The sequence below is a fragment of the Rousettus aegyptiacus genome, unplaced genomic scaffold (genome assembly GCF_014176215.1).
Source record: "Rousettus aegyptiacus isolate mRouAeg1 unplaced genomic scaffold, mRouAeg1.p scaffold_m13_p_18, whole genome shotgun sequence".
Taxonomy (NCBI): Eukaryota; Metazoa; Chordata; class Mammalia; order Chiroptera; family Pteropodidae; genus Rousettus; species Rousettus aegyptiacus.
In genome coordinates, this window is record NW_023416293.1 from 10,824,289 (window position 1) to 10,845,427 (window position 21,139).

A 21,139-nucleotide genomic window follows, 5' to 3' on the forward strand; every position below is an offset into this window, starting at 1 on the left:
GAGCGAGTCCAGCGGGGCTGAAGGCAGGCGAGGCGGGGAAGGGCGGGCGTCCCGGGGAAGCCCCTCGTCGCCCCCGCCCCCGTAGGCGCACAAGTCCCGCCGGCGGCGCCCGGGGCGAAAGCCACGGCGGCGGCCGCGGGGCGCCTGCGGCCGGGTCGGCGTCCGCAGCGCGAGCGCGAGCGGGAGGCGGAGCGCGCGGGCCGGGGCGGAGGCTCCGGGCGCAGGATCCTCGCCGCCGCCGCCGGCCCCGCGCGCGCCCCGAGCGCCCCGCGCGCGCACACGCGCGCCCCGCCTCGCACACGCACACACGTGTGCGCCCCGCCGCCCCGCGCGCGCCCCTCGGCTCGGGCCCCTCGGGCCGCGGGCGCCGAGTTCGGATCCGCGTTCAGACCCGCGGCTCCGCTCGCGCCGGCTGAGCGTCCGGCCCCGGCCGCCCGGCCGCCCCTCGGCCCGCCCCCGCCGCGGCGCTGCGCGAGCCCCCCCGGGTGCCGGCGCCCCCGGCCCGCCGTGGCCCGGCCTCGCCGCCTCGGGACCTGCCGGCGCGTCTTTCGAGAGGAGCCCGAGCGCGAGACCTGTTGTGCTATGGGACGTTGACTCGAGCGTTTGCAAAAGTTTAGCATCGAAAAGAAAAAGAAAAAAAAAAAAAAAAACAACCCTGCCTGATCTGCACTTCGAAAGTGCTTGATTGCGTTTTTTCTTTTTACAACTTTTTTTTTCAACTTTTTTGTTGGTCTTGTTCGTTAAAAAAAAAAATCCTTTTTCCACTTAAAAAAAAAAAATGCGCCGCTGCGTGCTGAGCGGGCTGGTGGGGCTGCATCTGGTCACGGCCGCGCTCAGCCTGTCTACCTGCAGCACGCTGGACATGGACCAGTTCATGCGCAAGAGGATCGAGGCGATCCGCGGGCAGATCCTGAGCAAGCTGAAGCTCACCAGCCCCCCGGAGGACTACCCCGAGCCCGAGGACGTGCCCCCCGAGGTGCTGTCCATCTACAACAGCACCCGCGACCTGCTCAAGGAGAAGGCGAGCCGCCGCGCGGCCGCCTGCGAGCGCGAGCGCAGCGACGAGGAGTACTACGCCAAGGAGGTGTACAAGATCGAGATGCCGCCCTTCTACCCCGCCGAAAGTGAGTACGCCCCCCGGGCCCCGGCCCCGCTGCCCCCGCGCCCCGCGCCGCCCCGGGTCGCCCGCACGCCCCCCGCGCGCCCGGGGACGCTGGGCTGCAAACCAGTGCCTCTCCGCGGCCCCTTCTCCATCTCCCCCTTTCCTTCCCCCCGGCCACCAGCCCCCCAACGCCTCCGTCCTTTTTAGGGCGTTCTGCTCCCTCTCCACTTCTCCCCCTCTCGCTTGACAAGGCCACCAGCTAGAAGTTGGTCGCCCTCTGTCACTCGAGAGGCGCTCCCTCGGCCCGGGACTCGTGATGGGTTTGTTTTCCTGGTCCCGATTGGCCGTGGAGCCGGCCCAGCGGGTGCAACGAAGGGTTAAAAAACGGGGCTCACAACTGGCCTCTGCGGAAGGTGCCCCTTTTCTGGCCCAGCTACCCGCTGGTTCCCCCCCAGCTTTCTCTGTTGTCTCGAGCTCCCCCAAAAACGCCAGCATTGCCGAGGCAAACCCGATTTGGGAGACACCCCTCGAAAAACCTACCTCGGGACCCCCACTCCCGAATCTATTGCCACAGCTCGGCGTTTACAGCCCCCAGAGGCCAGCCCTTGCAGCCAGGTTCTCCGTGGTTTCACCTGGGGGTGGGGGGGCGGGTGAAGCACAGCTTCGTTTCTGCGGACGTTTAAAGGGGTTTGACGTTATTTTTTTCAGAATTCACTCAAACCTCCCATCTTAAGCTGGCGGGTGCCGTAGATCATTTTCCTCATGCGTTTAGCTTTCTCCCCCTTGACCCTCGTGCTCCACAGTTACTTCCCTACCTTCCTAAACCTCAGAGTAGAAGACAGCTGTTTTTAAACAAAGCAAAACAAACAAACAAACAAAACCCCTGGCTTCTCAGAGGGCAGTGTCCTCAAAACCGGCTGGCCGTGCAGCAAGCAAGGGGAGGGAACTGATTTATGGAGGAGTTCCTTGGGGTGGGGGTGGGAGGATGAAAGAGAACGTAGAATTATTTCCAAGTTCTTAAAAAAAAAATAGAAAAAAATTAAAAGCATCATCTAGTGATAGCTGAGAGGGTTAAACACCAGGAAGAAGAAAAAGAAAAAAAAAAAAGAAAAAGAAAAAGAAACTTCAACTTTTGCGCAGTCCAAACCCCAAGTTGTAAACTTTTCATTGGCTGCCCACTCTCTCCTCCCCTTTCCTGCCCTATATACTTGCCGTCTGCCTTCCCCAAGTCTCTGCATCTTGCCCAAATAGATAATATGGCCATCTCGATAATCTTATCCTAGAGGTTCTAACGGCGGGGTGGAGCTTCTCTTTTTTAATATTTATTTTTAGTTTGACAAGTCGCAGCTCTGTGACTTGCCGTTGCCTCCTACTCGCCGGCGTCAGGAAGTCAGCCCCCGTAGTGACCCCCGTCTCCGTGGCCACCTTCTGCTGCAGCTTCTCCTCTTTCCGTGCAAGGGCAGTGCAGATGCAGGAGACCCCGGCGAGCAGGACGGGTCTAGTATTGTGATTATGGCACCGTCCACCTCAGTGGTGATAAATACACTCCACCCCCGTTAGTCTCCAGGGGAAATAAAGTTCTCTACCTGGGGAGGAGCCAAGGAGGTATTAGGCAAGAAAATTTACTGTCATTAGTCCAAAATCAGTGAGACGGAACGGGAGGGGGGTTGAGTCAGTTCGCTGTCTCCAGCACGTGCGTGAGTCCTGCTGGTTTTTGGGGAGACAAGCGAGTGTGTTATATAGAACGAGTCACCCCTTTGTTTACCTGCACTCACGAGCAGCCGGCACTTTTTGGCAGACAGAGGTCCGATCTCATCATTAGATAGCTAGAGAGAGAGCAAGTTGCCCACGAAGGTGTTAATTCTGTTCTTTCAAGGGTATTTTAGTCCCAGGGCTGAGGAGAGGGGGCTCAGGATCCCGGTCACCACCAGACTGAAAACATTCTCAGAGCATTAGGATTTCAGGGGATGCACCCAGGGTCTGTGTGTGGACGCTTTTCCCCATCCCACCCCCAGCCTCCGCCTAAATTAAAACTTCTGACAAGTCCAGTGTGAAAAATATCCTATCCGTTTCCATGCAAAGAATACGAGCTTCTTGAAACCTGTATTGTGTATGGATATTTAGGAGCAGAAAACCATATTACTAGCAGATCTGATCCTAACTGTGCAAGGACTGTGGATAATTTTATAGAAAGTAGGCTAACTGATTTTCCAGCACTTTCTAGTTAGACTGGAATATAGTAAACCCTTCCAAAAAAAAAAAAAAATGAAGAAAAGAGAAAATCACTCCACCATATTTTTAAAGAGCAAATTGAAAGTACAGCATTGGCTTCTATACCAACTTTTCCTCGTTAAGCCTGTGGCAGTGGCTGCGGGAGGGAGTATGCCCGTCATTTATTGCAGTGAGTCCTGTGAGGGTCATAGCCTCAGAGATGAAGCCATGGGAAAGATCACTGGTTCATTTTTTACCACCAACTTATTGGCGTTTGGGGAGTGACTTCAGCTCAAATATTACAAATATGCTCTAATTATACTCAATGAGCTATATATCATTGCAGATCGCTGATAGCCCTTTGTGGGACATTTTATACAGTTCAGACTGAATATTTTTAGCAACGTGGAGATTTAAAAGTAAAAATATAAGAGATATTGTCTATGCCTTCAGGCATATTTTGTCTTAAATATTATCCTTGGCCCAGCGTGCTATATAAATACAGTAAATATGAATAGAACTGGCCAGTTGCCAATCTCCTAGGATGAATTTTAGTCAAGAAGAAAGGTATTTATAGGATATAAATAATACTGTGTCAACATTTAAAGAAAGGGTCCGATTAGTTTTGAATTTGCTCATATTGATCTTTTCACATGCTGTTAGTTTAAGGCTCAAAGTGAAGTTATGCTAAGGTTTATAGATAGTTTACCGAGTGGGACTTGGTGGACTTCTAGCCCTTCTTGAAAACCTGTTTGAAGTTCGGGATACATGTATTCAAAAGATACCGCACGAGGCTTTGGAAATTTAGAAAGCGTAGCTAACTCCCTTCACTAGGGTAAGGTGCCACAGGTTGCCAAAAGCTTGCAGGCTCGCACACTCGAAACAGGGAGGCGGCGAGGAGTTTCACTTTCTTTCCTTCTTCTCCTCCTTTCATTTGAACAAATCAGGCACTCCCCCTGGTTCTTCTGACTTCACACACACACACCCCGCCCCCACCCTCAGGGATCCTGAAGGGGTGCTACTGACTCTCCGTGGGTGGAGGCCAGGGATGTCCCTGACTATCCTGGAAGGCACAGGACATTCCCCCCCACGGCACCCCGCCCCCCGCAAAGAATTATGCAGCCCAAAAGGTCGATTATGCACATGTTGAGAAGCTCCGGACCCTGGTATTTATTTGGGGTTTCTGAATTCTGCTAGTAGGGTCGTTTTAAAAAGTCATCAGCTAACACTAAAATACCTTTATGATCAAAAGGACATGAAAACGAGAGCAGCGAATACAGAGATAATCAGGAAGTCATTTTAATTAAACAGGAGTATAAATTGGACCATTATATATGGTATATACTTTGTCATGATGATCTCAAACCACCTACATTAGAGGCAGCCGAACTTCCCATTCATTTAGCCTGAGTCAGCGGCTTCAGTCAGCAGCAAGGAGGCGTCAGAACAGAGAGAAGACGTGAGGGAAGGGTCCTGGGTCTTCCTTGAGCAGGAAAGCAAGCGCTCTGCGCTGATCAGGAGTGGGCCTTCTGCAGGAGGCAAGCGGAGGAAGTTAAACGAGCGTGTTAGTTTATTCTGTCATGTCGAATTAGATAAACTAAAGCATCCAGCCCGAGAGCCCTCGCTGCGAGGCTCCCTCTGCCATCTCTTCGCATGAACGTTAAACATCCGATACCAAACAATGTCCTTTTCTATTTCCCCCGTAATTTTCCAAGCGAAATCGTGGAACGTAGAGCGAATCCCAGTCGCGCTCTGTTTTGAGGGAATGTGACTTAAGAGTCTGTCCATGGCTGCGTCTGTCTGTGTCTAAATTACTGGATTATTGGCCAATTGCCCAATGAAAGAAAACATTGCCGGGACGTAGTAGTTATTTTGGCCTGACGTTCAGAGATTTTATTTTTTAAGATGCCCCGCGTGGGGGGGGGGGTGTGTGAGAAAGAGAAATGGGGGTTTGGGGGCGGGGGCAGGGAGGGGGAGGGAGATGTCAGAGACAGACTCGGACCCGGCCATCCACAGAGCTCGAGTTATTAATACACCGCAGACCATCCGATCCCCGCACCTTTGTGGAGTCATTGCTTGTAGCAACTCTAGTGCCTGATTGTGGTTACAGTTGACTCAGGCCACATTCTCTGTCAGGATTTCCTCTTTTCTTTCTTTTACTTTTCAAGGACTAGGAAAAACCCTCAAAGAAACACACTGTTTATAACTGAAGCAGTCGCGGGTCCCTGTTGCCAGGTGAGGCCAGCCTGCTTGGAGCCTCTCCCCAGGGCGCCCCGCCCTCACCAGGCTGGGCTTTGCAGAGGCCGGAGGCGGTGGGGGACCCTTGACCTCCCCTGGGGGTGGGGGGGACCTGCAGCCCTCTGTGTCCACAGCGGCCCCTGGAGGCCACTCGGGGAGCTGCATGTTTTGAACTAGGGCTCCTTCCTGGTGGAAACCCGCCGATGTGACTTAGTTGCAGCCTCTTTCACGTAAAGACGCGAAAGAAGGACAGGTCATCGTTCCTAGAGGAAACGGGGAAGTGAAAAAAGGGCCGGTGACTCACCGTTGGCCCCGCATCAAACCCCGGGGAGAACCGCGGAGGCCGCTGGCTCGCAGGCCCTCGCCCAGAGGCGACGGCACGCCAGGCGGCCTTTTCACAAGGTCAAGGACACTAGCGTGGGGGGAGCGGGCCCTGGGACGGGCGGTCTCGCTGACCGCCGAGGGGGCCCCGCCCCGCCCCGCCGCCTGGGTCCTCCGGGAGCTGAGCCGTCCGCCCAGGGGGCAGTCTGAGAACAGCCCCGGACGCCGCGCTGCGGGTCCCGAGGGAGCCCGGAGAGGGGACGCGCGTCCTCCAGATGTGCGCGCTCTGCTCTGGCAGCTGGAGGGCGGATTCCAGTTTTCAGATTCCCAGCAGCTTGACGAAAGATGCCTCCGGCCGAGATAAACAAACCTTTCCATTGTCATGTTGAAGCCATATGGTGTGCTTGTGTTTTTCAACTAGTCTTTAAACAACAAGTTTTTGTTTTAACCTAGGAATTCCATGTTCTTCAGGTATTTTAAGTTGAATAGCATGCGAGGGTTTTATTTTTTGTTTTTTGGGTTTTTTGGTTTTTTTGACGGCTTAGCGTAGGGGTCTGAGAGGTTCTCGCCACGCCGCGGTCACACCTGGCTTCGTTTCTGTTGCTGTCCTCTGCTCTTGCTTCTTCCGTGACCTCCGCTATCCAGAAGTGGGTGTGGAGCTGCGCCTCGGGGTGGCCACCGCCTCGCTTCCTGCGTTGGCTTAGGGTGGCCTTCACGCCGCAGAAAACACCCCCCGGACCTCTTCCCCAGGTCTCTGAATTTCTTTCCGGTTCTTCACTACTCCGGAATATCTGCATGGATGGGGGTTTCCTTCACTGCCTCAGGCCTCAGTTTCTTCACTTGTAAAGATGAAGATTTCCTCTCTGAAGGGTTGCAGAGGGCTGAGGGCGTCGGGCATGAAGAAGCAGCTAGCTCTGCCTCTGGCCCTTAGCAGGCCAGCTCTGCATGGCAGCTGTTAGTCACTGAGTCACCAACACCATTCCTTGCTTTTACCATACCCCATTGTTTTGCTGGCACTAAGAAACAAACATCACTGACAGCTCGGATGTGCCGTTAATCATAGGAGATATTAAAAGGAGACGAGAAGTGGATGCTCTAGGACCCACTCCCAGCAGCCGGGATGTCCCTGGCCCTCGTGCTCATTCTTTTCCCTGTGGGTTCCACTCAAGGGATCTATTTCCTTTGATCACTTGGGTTCTTTCTTCGTTGACTTTGCCACGTGTGGGGCTGGGAAGCCACCATGTCCAGCACGATCTCGTCTTCATCCAAGAAGGCCTTGAGGATTTAGCCTTCTTTGGTAAGAGTTCAGACTTCTTAGATAACGTCCGAGACCCTTCAAGTCCGGCCTCTCCTCCTTGCTCCATCCCAGCTCTCAGTAAAGCTCCGCATGAAAACCGTACTCCGGCCTCGCCACCGTCTTTGCCTTGATCCACACGGGACAGTTATTCCCATGCCTCCCGGCCTTGGTTTATGCTGTTCCCTGCACTTGTAGGGCCATCTTTTCACACCTTTGAACATTCTTCGAGGTGTAGTCAGATGCCACCTGCGTACGAAAACGCCTTTGATTTTCCTGGCCGTACTTAGTTAGCTCTTCTGCACTCTCTCAATACGGGTGTTCACCTCCATCTTGGCCTCTTTTCTTTTCTTGCTGGTCAAATCTGGCTGTATTCTGACCTGTCTTCATTAGTTTGGAAGTTGCCTTAGTTGCCTCTCAGCCTTATCCGTACTCTTACAAAAACTAGCCACATTTCTTTGCTTAGTACCAAGGTTAAATAAATGAGTGAACATTTCCCTTTAGAGAATAAAATCGAACCACCCGAAGACAGATCTATGAGTTCAAAGCATCAGGTCCAGGAGAGGTGTAGAGATGAAATCTACTCACCTCCGTGACCAGGGACGACGCGTCTGGTGGATCACAGCACTATGCCGAAGGCCACACGGGGCTTCTCATCCGTGCATTTCCTGTTTCCAGTTTTACAGATGGTAGCGAAAGTACTGGCAAAGATGGCGATGAAAGCTAGCCTTCGCTGGGCACCTCCTAGGTGCCAGGCCCAGTTTGACATAGTTTACATGATGCACTTACTTAACCCTCACGAGCAACCCTGTAAGGTCCTTGCTGACATTTACCTGTGACATGTGAAGACGTGGATACAGCTGTTTCTCTCGGTGATGTCTTATTGACAGCAAGGCTTTCAGTCACCATATTTAATAGGGGCCCTAAAATAGAGACCCAGAAACGGAGAGCATGACTTTCCCGCCCTGTCGTGAAGTGGAATAGGACCGTGACGACCGTCCTCTCTTTCTACACACTACATTTATAAGCTCTAAATTCTTTCCCTGCGAAAGGACAAACCGCCGAAGGCTCTGGGAGTTCGAGGCACTCGCATCCAACTCCGGGTCTTTACTTCTTGCCTCTAACACAGTCAACATTTATCCCCGCCCTCGGTTGATATAAAAATTGTGATTTACCACGTTTTTTGGGGGCCTGGACTTTAACCGCGACCATTTTTTTTTTTTCTCTCCAAGTTTTGATAAATTTGATGGGTAGGGGATTCACCTTTTCTCTTTTGGAGAATTCGTTTATTTGGGAAGGCAGATGGTGGCGTGCAGAGCTATCAAAACGTCCTCGTTGACACCGAAGTTGTCTCCCGTTGAATTCAGGTCTTGGCTCTGCCGTTATTGGCTTCGAGACCAGGTTGAAACCCCTTCACTGAACCCGGCCTCAGTTTGGTCACGTGTAAAGATGAAGAAGAGAATGCCCACTCCCTTGAGACTGTAAAGGACTGAGGATCCCGTAAGCAAAGAAACTCCTAGTGGTATTGCTTCCTGCACTTAGTAGGACTGCTTTGCGAGGCAGCTGTTACTCACGGAATCGCACACGCCGTCGGCTTTAAGACGCACCATTATTTTATGTGCCGCCAAGAAAGAAATAGCGTTGCCAATGAGTTATAACGTGCCACCAATGATAGGAGAGAGTTGGGATTTTAGAGATAGTAAAATATGAAAACTATGCGAAAGCAGTGAAATTACACGCATGGGAATCCGCGCGCGCATAGCAGAGTGCCGTTCCGGAAGCTTCCTGAAAAGTGAGTGAGGTGGAGGCGTGAGAGCCGCCCCCGGGAGACTTTAAAGAGCGGCCAGCTGGTCACAGCCACCCCTGGGACCCCAGGCGGGAAGCCGGTGCCCTGTTTGTCTCCAAGCCAGAATGTCCCGCTAACGCATTCCTCCCCAGTTTTGACGTTTTGGGAGGCATCTCAAGATGTCACCAGTCGTTTCAAAGGTAAATGCATCTTTAGAGGAACCGATCTCTCTGCCTATGCCCGTGAGCCACGTGGCCCTCTCATCTCTCTCTCTCTGTGTGGGCCATAAAATCAGAAAGCCAGCAAAGGATGAAGGGGGGGGGGTGTCGTTCCCAGAAGCCCCCGGTGCCCCGAGGAGGGTGCTTCTGGGTGACGTGCTCCTGGGCCGGGGCCGCCCATCCTCACGGGCCCCCCGGCCTTTGTGGAGAAGGAGGCCGGGCTGAGGCCCACGAGGCCGCTGCGGTGAGCCCTGGGTAGACCTCAGGTCACCTTGGCAGCCGACCAGCCCCAGTCACAGCAGTGTCTGAGCTGTCAGGTCATTCATTTCGGAATGACAGGAGGGAGCAGAAGCGTGGAAGAGGAGGATGGATGAGAAGGGCGGGGAGAGGGTGCTCAGCTGTCGCCACGGAGGGGCTGAGGAGGAAGCAGAAACCTGGGAGGGGACGGGGGGGGGGGGAGGCCGCCCTGGACCTGGGCGGGTGGCTACGGCACAGGATGTCCCCGGCACGAGGTAGCCCTGGGCTCGTGTGGACACAGAGGGCTGAGGTGATGGGGTTCAGCGTCTGTTAGGGGGAGGGAAGGGGAGCCCCACGGTGCCGCCCGGTCTTCTTCGGGGACCAGGCCCCTCCCTTCGCGCTCTCAGAGGAGCGCTCGGCTTCGGTCCTGCCCAGCCAGCCGGAGCGGGGACTTAGATGTCCCTTTAGCCTCGACCAGAGGAACTTGAGGCGAATGGAAAAAGCTTCCTGGATATGGTGGAGCCCAGACCTTCTGAAAATAGTTCGAATGCAGTTCCAGCCTCCACCGGCAGCTGTCTGCTCTCACTCCAGTGTGCCCCACATGTCCCCGGTCACAGGGGGGGTGTCACCCCTCCGTCAGGCCGTCCCCGCCACCTGCGTATTGGTAGCTGCGAAGGAGGCCATTCCGTAGAAGAGACACCGTGTTTCTAAAGGAAGCTTCACGGGCAGCTGTTGGAGCATAAGACTTCTTTTCTGGGAGAGGTTGTTTGCTTCAGGAAATACCGTAGCATCTTTCCAGGCTTACGAAAGAAAGAGAAAAATGTTAGGACTTAGACGCTGGCTCTGTTCGTTTTGGCTTTCCCTACCTAACCCACATCATGCTGACAAATACCACATCTGTCTTGACGAGCTCGTTCACAAATAACTGGCTTGTAAGCATCCCGATTTTATTTGTCACTTCATCTTGCGAATGAGAAGGCAGAGTTTGTTTTTCGAGGAAGACACTTGAAATGACCACAGGTCCGCTGGTCTTTGCAGATCTCTGAGGAGACACTAGCTAAAAGAGAAGATGGTATTGACTGATGCATTTGAAGAGCACTAGACTATTTATTGTTGCCAAAACATAAATGGGAATTGTCTGGGAAGTGCAGCTTAGTTTTTAAGGGTTGGGTTCATTTTAGTGTCGTTTAGTAATTCGATGAATGCTTCTTAGACCAAATCCATGAGGGGTCATTCGCTCTATACCACGAGCGGCAGTAAGTCTGCCATTTCTTCCATTTTGGCCTTATTCTCATTTGGTCATTTATTCCCTTGACTTAATCTCATTTTCTCTTCTGCTTTGACATCTCCGGTGACTTTCCCATCGAAGTCGTATTTCATTATCATAAACTCTTATAATTAAGTTGCTTGCTTTGAAAAACCAGAAAAGACGACTGACTTATTTTGATTCCGCTGTAGAAAGAGAAAATAAGAATAATAATAACCACAGACCGAGGACCTTTCTTTGCGGAATACGGTCGGGGGGAGGGGCCCTCTCCTTGGGGGTCTCTCAGGGTTTTCTGTGGGGACGGGTTTCCACATGCAAGCCCATCGCTTGGCGCTTGGGGCTTCGGAAGTTAAGGAGGGGAAATCAGAGTTGGGACAACGCCTGACTTTCACCCCACAGGAGCCAGGCAGAACCAAAGCCGAATTACGGCTGCCGCCTCAGGCCCCAGAGCAGCCCCTGCACCCTCAGACAGGCCTGTTAAGAAGTCACGTCGGTTCGGTCACTAACTCAGTCGTTCGCTTGCAGCTACTCACAGGATTAAGCCGGAGGTGGTTAAGTGTGTTCACGGGTGTCACCGGCCGGTCAGGCCTAAGGACAGAGTCCTCGGCGGCCACTGGCTCACCCCAGTCTCGTGCTTTTCTCTTCCACAGAATGAGGTGACTCGTGCTAGTGTGTCTTAGAGAGAGAGAGAGAGTTCAGAAGAATTCCGCTGTCAGAAAATATCACCATCAGTAGGAAAACTATGTCTATAGAGTCATGTCTGAATTCATTAGCTTTTTTGGCAGTAGGACTCAGATTCTAGATGGAGGGTCTCGAGCCAAGCCGACCCCAAGTCATTGTACATTTGGGATCAGCCATTTGCCCCTTTTCAGAGTTTGCTGAGAATTCTCGAAGTAGAGTAAACATTCATTGTATTCTAGTGTCGGGAAGAAATGATAGGACCCACTTATGGACCTGCCGTCATCACAAGCGACCTTCGTGTGAGGGTTTGGGAGGGGTCGCGGGAGGGAATTAATCTGCGTGGAGTTTAGGGAGCATTCTTAACAACACTTAATGCTGCTTAAGATATCCATGCAGCAAGAATGGCTTTACCTCTTTCTTAGAGACACTTTCACACTACACAAAGCCATTACTGGAACAAATAGCCCTTGTGAGGGGATAATTTTTTCTTGATCCACTTGGTTGGGCGGTTTTTTGAGGTCAAATGAGATTTTGTAAAAAGGCCTTCGTAAGTCTCGAATTTCACCAAGCAGAAAGGATCACCTGGAGTGCTTATTGTAAATGCAGATTGCCGAACTCCCTCCCCCTCCCCTGCATCCGGATTATGATTCGGTCGTTTTAAGGCGGGCTCCAGAAACCCACGTCTTGACAAGACATCCAGGCGATCAACTCTCAGGCAGGTAGTTCAGAATCACACTCCGAAAACAGTGCGTGTTTTTGTTGTAGTTGCTTTATTTCTTAGCTGGGTCATCACAGGCAGAAGTGAAACCCGACATATTTGTAGGTAGCTTCGACTTTCAGTTGTTTTGTAAATTACCCATGCAAAATTTTAATTCCAGGCCTGTTTCTGTCTTACGGCGTAAGCGAGCCATAGTCTTCCATTGTGCATTAGCGAGCGCCTGAGTGTTGCTGGAAAGTATTATTTCTCTAAGACTTTTAATGCCTTACATTTTCCTTAGGGTTTTGCATTTTGAAAAGCATTTCACGTACACCCGATGCCTCATGGACCTGACAAAGTGTATCCATACCATCAGGCCACTGCAATCATAAGGATTATTGAAAATAGATTTAAAAAAAAAAAAAGAATAGTTTTCTTTGACTTAAATGATCACCATCAGCATCACTGATATCTCCATCCGATTCATGGTTTTAACTTCTGAGGCACCAAGTGCATCCTGCCCACAGGCCCGGCTTAAAAACCAATCAGCAAACAACAGCAACAAACAGGAAGGAAGGGAAAGAAAGCATTCCCAGGGCGTAAACAACACCGGAGGCTCCCACGGGAGCAGGCTTGCTTTGACCTGGGTGAGCTCGGTGACCTGGGCGGGGCAAGTTCAAGGGTCTGGATCCTGTTGACAGAACTGTCCCTCCGCTACACGATACCCACCGGCCTGAAGAAGGTGCTGTTCCCCAGGAAAAGGATGTAAATCCCCCCAAAGAAACGCAGAGGGCCGCAGCGTGAGGGCGAAGCCTCGCTGACCTGGGGACTTCTGCCCTGTGCCGCTCTGCCTTTCTCTGGTGAGATTCTTTGCTGGTTTTTTTTTTTTTTTCCTCCTAACGCTAACTTACAGCATCTCCTCTCAGAGGTCAGGTATGAGTGAGAAGACGGTTTGACTCGCTAATCTTAGGACAAACCGTTTATACCCAGTGTAGCTTCCTGTCTTTGCCAACTGGTTATCCGAGGGAATTTCCTCCCTTTAAGACGGTGGAGAAAGCTCTGAAAATAAACAGCATGGTCGCTTACTGGTGAGGGCACATGCGAGCGGATGTCAGCCGGCGACGGCGTGTGGTGGCAACGTGACACCGGCAGGTCTCGGAACGCTGGGCGCGCGGGCCCTGCCCTGCGGGCCGGCCGCACTCCCACGCCCCAGGTCCAGACGGCTCCGACCGAGAGGCGTCAGCCACGCACGTGCGCACGTCTGTCCCATTGGCGAGCTCAGCATCGAGCTCAGCGTCGGCAACGGGAAGCCGGAGGGTATGGGAAAAATCGTCCCTATCTTAAAATGGCACAAAGGGGAAAAAAAAGGGGAGAGGGATCCGTAAGGCCACTCGTTGTTGTTCGTCGAAAGGAATTTTCACGCCAGGTCAGGTCTGGATAGTGGCAGTGATGCTTCTAGAAGATACGACCTAAATGAATGGGAGGCGCGTGGATCGTGAACCTGTGGAAGGCGGTTTGAGCCGCGTCTGGCCAACACGTTACGTAACTGATGTCACTGCAGTACTTGATTACCTTTCATTTATCGGTCTTTTCAAACGCCGTCATCTCATTTCAATCTTATAATAACCTTCGGGGGCAGCATTATGTCTGCTTCATCTTGTAGAAACAGAGGCCTGGGTAAATCAAGGGACTTTTCTAAAGCTTCACCGCAAACCAGGGACAGAGCAAGGGTTTCAGCTGCATCTTCTCATGCAAAAACGCCGTGTGTGTTATTGAGTCTACACAGATCGGCCAGCCTTTGAGCCTCTGAACACTTAGCAGTGCTCTCTTTTCAACTTTTGATATAAGGATATCGTGGGCAATGTTTAAGACCTAGGTGGTGTTACTTTAAAGAAAGTGAGGTTCAAACTCTCAGGGTGTTTTAACCGTCACGGAGGACACGTTCCGCACATCCCAAGGAGTGCTAGCTGCCCCAGCTGTAGCTAAGGAACCCCAGACCAATACGCACATGCACGTTCGACTCATTCGGGGAGGAGTTTTCATGTGCACGTGGGCACTGGTGACAGGTGGCTTTACGAAAACTGACATCTAGGCCAACCAAAGGAAAAACAGAGTTTTATTCTTAATAGGTAGGCTGTCTTTCATCAAAAGAGGTCAAGGCCTTCCCCACTCACCTCTAATAGAAGTCAACGTGTTTATTTTAACATTTCGGTGTACAACCTGTCCAGTTATTTTAACACGAGAGCACATTAAAGGGAACGCTGGACTCAGGAGCCTGGTGGCTGGTCAGGGGATAACAGAAGACCTGGGACTGGGATCCAGGGTCCCCCAGAGGTTTTTAGGGTCTAGTCCCCCGGCCCTGAGCATCAGAGACCTTAGATTCCCCGGGGGAATGATAAAGCAGATTCGGTGAGTCCCTCTGCTGCTTTGGATGGTTGTATAGCTCTGTGCGAGGCGTCTCGTCAGTCAAATGGCTAATGACTGTGCTTTTTGAAACTCCTAGCTGTCTGCCCCGTTGCCACAACACCCTCGGGCTCAGTGGGCAGCTTGTGCTCCAGACAGTCCCAGGGGCTCTGTGGGCGCCTTGGTGAGTACGCTCGTCTGCTTTATACCGCGTTTGCCTTAGCGCTGTCGAGTCTCTCTGTAGCGTGTGTCTCCCGTGGGGAACCGGTCAGGGGCCCCGTAGAATGCCGGCACTGTCGCTGAGCAGCCTGTCACAAAGGCACCCCCAGATTTTTGAGCCGGTGTTTACACGCGCCCCTCACGAACAGCTTCGAAGTCGTACGATGACTCGATTGCAGTATATAAAGGGACGGGGTGGGGGGTCCCTACGTGAGATGGGCGTTCCAGGGGGGGTCACAGAATGATTTGAAATATTAATCTCCTGACCCTGAGGAGGTCACCCTCTGGAGGTCGAATAACTTGGGCCAGAATGTCGAGGGTCCTTCTTTTCTGGTACCTTATTTGTATCTGTTTCCTTATTCCTGGCACATAGTAGTTGCTCAATGAAGGAGTTTTTTGTTTTTTTTTTTTTCCCTTTTCTCCTTTGACATTCTCGAGGGAAGCCCGTGGGAGCGGAGTGCCGATGCTATTATTTGTGACCTTCACGTCGCCGTTTCTAAGAATGGACGGTCACGGGTCACGGCTCCAGCCGACTGACCGGGGAGCTCGCCACTCGCCCCAACCACTTAGCCCCGACTCTGAGAGCCAGTGCCACGTGCCAAGCCAGAGGTCTCATTCCTTCCTGACTTGGAACGTTAATCAAGTCGGCTGGCTTTTACCGAGTGTCTCCTATATGCTGGGCAATGAGACCTCCACGAAGAATAGGTCTCGGTGACCCTGACACTCAAGAATTCAGGGGTCCGGGCCGCCCCGGATCATGCTCAGGGCAGAGGGAAGGGGGCTTGCAATGCCCGCATTGGTTCACTCTGCGTTTGTGAGGCCTGGAGAAGGTGGATTATATTAATGCTAAATGTGGGCAGAGGTCCCAGATAGGGACAAAAATAAATGTTTTCATTACCCAGATAGAGGCCTGGTTTACTGGCAATTTATCATGCCCAACCTTGCTTCGTAGGAATCAAGGAATAGAATGGCTTATATCCAGTGGCCTGAGCTGGGGTTTCCTCAGAAAGAACTGATTCTATTGAGAATATATATTATTTTAGTACAGAAATATATGTTATTGTAGGACAGAAAGCAGCAGAGTAGCTAGAAACTGCCATGTGAATTAAAAAAAAAAAATGGAAGGTTTCATCGATGCTTTTAAAGTTATTCAATCTGCATGTGTGTCATTTCGCTGTGTTGAATAAGGAGTTGCCTGTCTGATGCTTTTTCCCCCACTAGCTTTTTGGGATGAGGGACGGGCGAGAGAGAAGGACAATGGTCCTTATGTCCCCGGTGCTTGGGGAGGCATCGTCATCCTCCCCGTGCCGGGCGTTGGCAAGGGCCGGGGTGGCGGTCCCCAGCCGGCAGGACGCGGGCCTTGGAGCGGGAGGCGCCCCGCCCTCGCTCGTGGGGCTGGCCGGTGCGGAGCCGGAATCCGAACGGGGGTCCGGCCCCCGGCTCTCCGCCGCGGAGACCCCGGACCTGTGATGGGGGATGGGGTCTGGTCCCCTCGCTCTCGGCCGCGGAGACCCCGGATATCTGGACGGGGGTCCGGCCCCCGGCTCGCCCCGCGGAGACCCCGGACCTGTGATGGGGGATGGGGTCTGGTCCCCTCGCTCTCCGCCGCGGGGACCCCGGACCTCTGATGGGGGGTCCGGCCCCCGGCTCGCCCCGCGGAGACCCCGGGCTTCGTGTCTGCCTTCCTTTCATGCTCTCTTTGGAGTCTCGTCCCCTGAATTTTGTCATTTTCTCGCCGACGACTTCGGATGAATTTCCGTTTTCGTCTTTTCTGCCCATAGAAACAAATCGAGAGGCCCCCGTTGGTCGTTGGCCCTGTTTCCCCCCTCGCTCGGGGTTATTGGGGTTATTTCATGGCTTGCAAGCTTCCCTCTTCCTCTCGTTGCAAAAACACTGGAAACGCACCCTGTTCCCAGCGAGGGGGCGGGGGGGCAGGGGGGGGGCTGGGGGCAGCTGCACCCAGGGCCCCGTATTGCGTCCGTCGGGGCTTCCGTGCCGGTGGGAGAACTGGGGACCCCCCCCCCCGTCCCCCAGACCTGCCGTGTAAGGGCGCTAAGCAGCGGGCTCTGCATTGAGTGTTTTTTTCTTTTTTTTCCTTTTTGGTCTCTGTTCTTAGAAATAGTAATTGGGTAAAAATGTGCGTGAGCAGGTGCCAGGCGGCCGGCGGCCAGCGTCGGGGCGCGTCTCCCGGCGCCGAGAGGGACTCCGAGCACGCGCCCGGTGGACACCGGCCGTGCCAAGCAGCCCGAGGGCCGCCCCTGTCACCTTGCGTGACCCGCCTCTCGTCCCCGGGGGCGAGGCCCGCAGGGAGCGCGGGGCCCGCGGCGCCTCCCGCCCCGCCCGGCCGCCCTGGGACCTGGGCGCAGGTGCCACCCGCGTGTGCCCACGCCGATGGCCGCGCTGGCCGTGCGAGGCGTCCGCAGCGCGCAGGGACACCCGCTGGAGGGCGAGATAACTCCCTCCCGCTCCCCACAGGCCCGGCGGCCGCCAAGTCGGTTTTCTCTTTTTTGAATAGATTAGCCCGCAAATATTGGTCGGGGTGAGACGAGTCTGCCTGGTGAGATAGAAGAATCTGGAAGAGAAGCAGCAGAGATGGGCTGCCCGTGAAGGAATAGATTCAGATTCGTGAAGGTGGATTCAGGGGCTTTGGGTTTGGGGGTTTTTTCCTAAGTGTTTCCTGAGCAAGAGGCTTTTAAGTAGTTTGGTTAAGATTTAGAGACGGTGCTGCTCAAAGCGCTGAGTACGTCCGTGTGTCCCGAGCTGTCCTCGGAAGCAGGTCCGCTGGCCTGTCTCGGAGCCACGGGGCAGGGTGGCGGGTCAGTCGCGTGGAGCAGGGGGCCCTGCACGGGGAGGCGGCTCTGCAGGTGCTTCTGCTGCCATCGGGGTTGGCACGTGTCACCTCGGGGTTGGCACGTGTCACCTCGGGGTTGGCACCTGTCACCTCGGGGTTGGCACCTGTCACCGGGCCCGCGCTTGGTCGGCTGGCCCTGCAGGCGTGGGCCCCGGAGTTCACGGCACAACCGGGTTCCCCCGGCCCTGTCCGCGTTCCCGGGCGTGGTAGGCTTGACAGTGACATGCGTGGCACTCGCCCCTGCTCACCCTCGCCGCAGAGGGGCGCGGAGGAGGGTGCTAGGAAGTCAGTCTCATGCAGAGGGGCCCGATGCCTCGTTGGGAGGCTGCGCGTGGGGGTGGATCCCTCCTCTCCGCGGCCTCCCACGGGGCTTCCGAAGCTCGTGCATGCCACCTCAGGGGCGCGTGTTCTCTACCACGCGGGAGGTTTGATTCCCCGGGGCGGACTTTGGTCAGAGCGCTGTGGACTCTCGGCGGCCCGGGTCCCCATCTGGGACGTCCCGAGGGAAGGGTCTCGCCAGCAGCGGAGTGTAAACACTCCGCTCTCTCAGCCCAGCTCAGCTTCCAGTGACCGTGGCTTTCTCGTTCCAAACTGTGTTGTTTATGTTTTTCAACCAGGGCTTCAGAGCAGGTGAACATACGACTCAGCTATTCAAGGGAAGAGTTAACGATAAATCGCGTGCTCTTTTCTTTGTGCATTAACCGCCCCCTTTATTCGGAAGTCGTGTTGGAACCACCACTGTTCTGAGCAAGCCACGCAGTGTGGGGTCCCACGACGCCCGTGCTGGTTTTGGCCCTCAAATGGTTAGAGAAATACCCACTTCCACGTGGCGTGTGTTACTGAGCAGTCCACGGGGCTGCCGGAGCATCAGGGGCGTGACTGGTAGTGTGAATTCTGCTTCCCAACAAGCCGCTTCGATGAAAAGATCTCAACATTAACTGCCAACGGAGATCTGGTTAAGATAGATGTCAGGCGTGTGCAGAGATCATGGCGAGGCCAAGGTAGAGAGGCGACGTTCTCACGGCGGACCACTCGGCGGTGTCTGTGGAGTGCCTGCTCTGCGTCAGGCACTGCCCTGGGCTCCGGGGATCCCGTCCGGGAACAAAGCAGCAAAAACGCTTTGCCCTTGGGAGCTTCCCACTCTGGAGGAGGAAGACGGACAATTGGCTAAAAAAGATTAAGAAGGGTAGAAGTCGATGAATGTCAGAGGGGAGGAAAGCCGAGCAGGCTTAGGGGTGGGGGGCTGAATTGCAGTTTTAAATAAGGCTCATGAGGAGGGCGGCTTCAAGGCCGAGACCGGGAAGAGGCCAGAGAACAGCCCGGGGCGCTCTGCGAGAGAGCGTGAGGGACTTGAGGATTATCCGAAGTGTCCTGGGAGATGAGGTTAGAAAGATCATGACAGGCGGGTCACGGAGGGCCTTAGAAGCCGTTCTGAAGTCTGGGGGTTCCTCGGACTACAGTGGGGAGAAAGGTGGCCTTAGCCAAGGGGTGCCAGGGGCTGTTGAGTTGGGAGTAGTGCACGGGGTGACCGAGGTAGGAGCCAGACCCCAGCGGGGACTCTGTAACGCACCCGAGTGGTCCTCTCCACAGCCGTGTGTCTGGGCGACCCTGCGCCAGGCCAGGAATTTCAGGCAGACCCCACCCCTGCCCCGAGTTCTTGCTTTAACAAATAAGTTCATAGGCAGGCTGCAGTGGCTTCTGTACATAGAATATGAGTGTTTTTTGGTTTTTGGTTTTTTTAATTGTCTTTAGTTAATATTCCTGAGTCGTTGGCAACCCATCCTCCTCCTTTCTGGACAGAAGCAATCTCTGCACCATTCTGTGCATGAAAATAACTTCCTGAGTCTCCCATCTCGTGCCGACAAGTGTGGAATGATGGTTATTGGCATTCGTACTCGCTGTGAGGCTGGTCACCGACATCTTCTGCCCGGTGGCCAGGGACACAGAGCACTAAACTCATGGGTGACCGCACACTGGCCTAGGAGAATGACACATTACCTGTCCCCATGTGAAGCGGAGCCTCTGGCTTAGGGAGGTCTGTGGATCTGTCCAGCTCTGCCGAGTGCCTTTGCCTAAACTCTGAAATGAGGCCGTGAGCCAAGGAATTTGTAAAACTATGTCTCTTATCAGTCAGAAAGCATTTCTGTTGGGCTTGAGTTTGCTTTCTAATTTTTAAGTTTTGAACATCAAGGTTTTCCACTGGGTTGTCAATGTTATTCCTTCGCCCGTCTGTACAAGAAATACCTATCGAGCCTACAGTTCCATGCGTCAGGGGCTGTGCTAGGCCTGCCGATCGCGCAGCGTGTAGCTTAGACCCTGTCCTCAAGAGCCTCCGACTGGATGAGAAAGTCAGGCAGACCAAACTCACCAAGCAAAAGCAAGAAGCCAGCACCACGTGGTCGACTATAAGGAAGGGCTCTGAGAGGTCAGAAGGAGAATCGTTTATCTTGGTCTAGAGAAGTCAAGGAAGCCTTCTTGGAGGAGGTGATGTTTGCTACTTGAGAGCTGGCCGTTAACATTACAGCTCTGCGGTCAGCAAGCAGCAAGAGGCTGCTCATGCTTTCCGGGAGGAGGCACTCACCCTTTCTTCCCCTGTGAGCCCGCGTGGTCCCTGCCACCTTGATGCGCCGTGAAACAGCAAAAGCGCTTAGTGTGGTCTTTGAAAAAACTGATGCTTTTCTACAGGAGACCCACTTTGAAACAGGGCTCAATTGTTAGCTCGAGTGTTACTTATTCAAAGTAGATAAATTCAGAAGACACAATTGACCCGTCGCATATAAAATCCATTATGCCCGTGACGTGCTATGGTATAATGGGACTCTGTAGGATGTGGTATTATTTTATAAGCTCAAAGTCACTGTGTAGAGCTTTTCTCTTCATCTTAACGGAATATTGCAAAGAAGGATCTCTCGCTCGTATTATATGGATTTGGGGGTTGGCCAGGGCACCTTCCTTCCTGGGCCCCAGCTGAGGGAGCCACCTCCAACCCGGGCATGTGTCCCCCATGGCCGGACCACGAGATGTGGCAGCCAAACTGGAAGCCACGTGCACAGGAGGGGGCGGGGGGGGGGAGCACAGGGTCCAGGCTGGTTCCGTGAGAACACGCCGCCTTGCCCGTGCCGTGAATCATCCCTCTGCCCAGAGTCTCCACAGTGTAGACGCTCCCCGCCCCTCAGTGACTCAGTAGCCGTCTGGGTTACCACCAGATCGACCGTCGCGATGTCTCGGTGCGTGTGCTCAAGTCACGCTTGTTTTATTCACTCGTGGCCCCAAAGGGCAAGAGTAGCGATACTGGGGATTTGGACATGCCAAAGGGAAGCCATAAAGAGCTTCCTTTAAGCGAACAGGTGAGTACAGTGTAGTAAGATATTTTGAGAGAGAGACCACATCACTTTTATCACAGTACGTTGTTAGAATTGTCTTCTTATTGTTGTTGACTTTTTATTGTGCCTAATGTATAAATTAAAGTTTGTCAGAGGTATGCATGTCTGAGGAAAGCTAGAGAGAGAATTTGGGTCTACCTGTTGTTTCAGGGGGTCTCGGACCGTATTTTCCGCGGATAAGAGGGGACCGTTTTGTGAGTGTGACATGATCGAATCCACACGATGGCTTTA

General features: G+C 53.6%; 1 protein-coding gene across 3 annotated transcripts in view; it reads left to right on the top strand.

Annotated features, from left to right (window-relative positions):
* The first annotated feature begins 306 nt into the window (after positions 1–306).
* Positions 307–21,139, top strand: part of TGFB2 (transforming growth factor beta 2) — a 65,450-nt gene continuing 44,617 nt past the window's right edge. The window contains exons 1-2 of one of the 3 annotated variants that reach the window (XM_016165069.2): positions 307–1,124; positions 14,556–14,639. In XM_016165069.2, the coding sequence (XP_016020555.2) occupies positions 779–1,124; positions 14,556–14,639 (430 nt within the window). In that variant the 5' untranslated portion in view covers positions 307–778. The remainder of the gene's footprint in view (positions 1,125–14,555; positions 14,640–21,139) is intronic. The other 2 variants (XM_016165067.2, XM_016165068.2) reach the window with 2 other exon arrangements.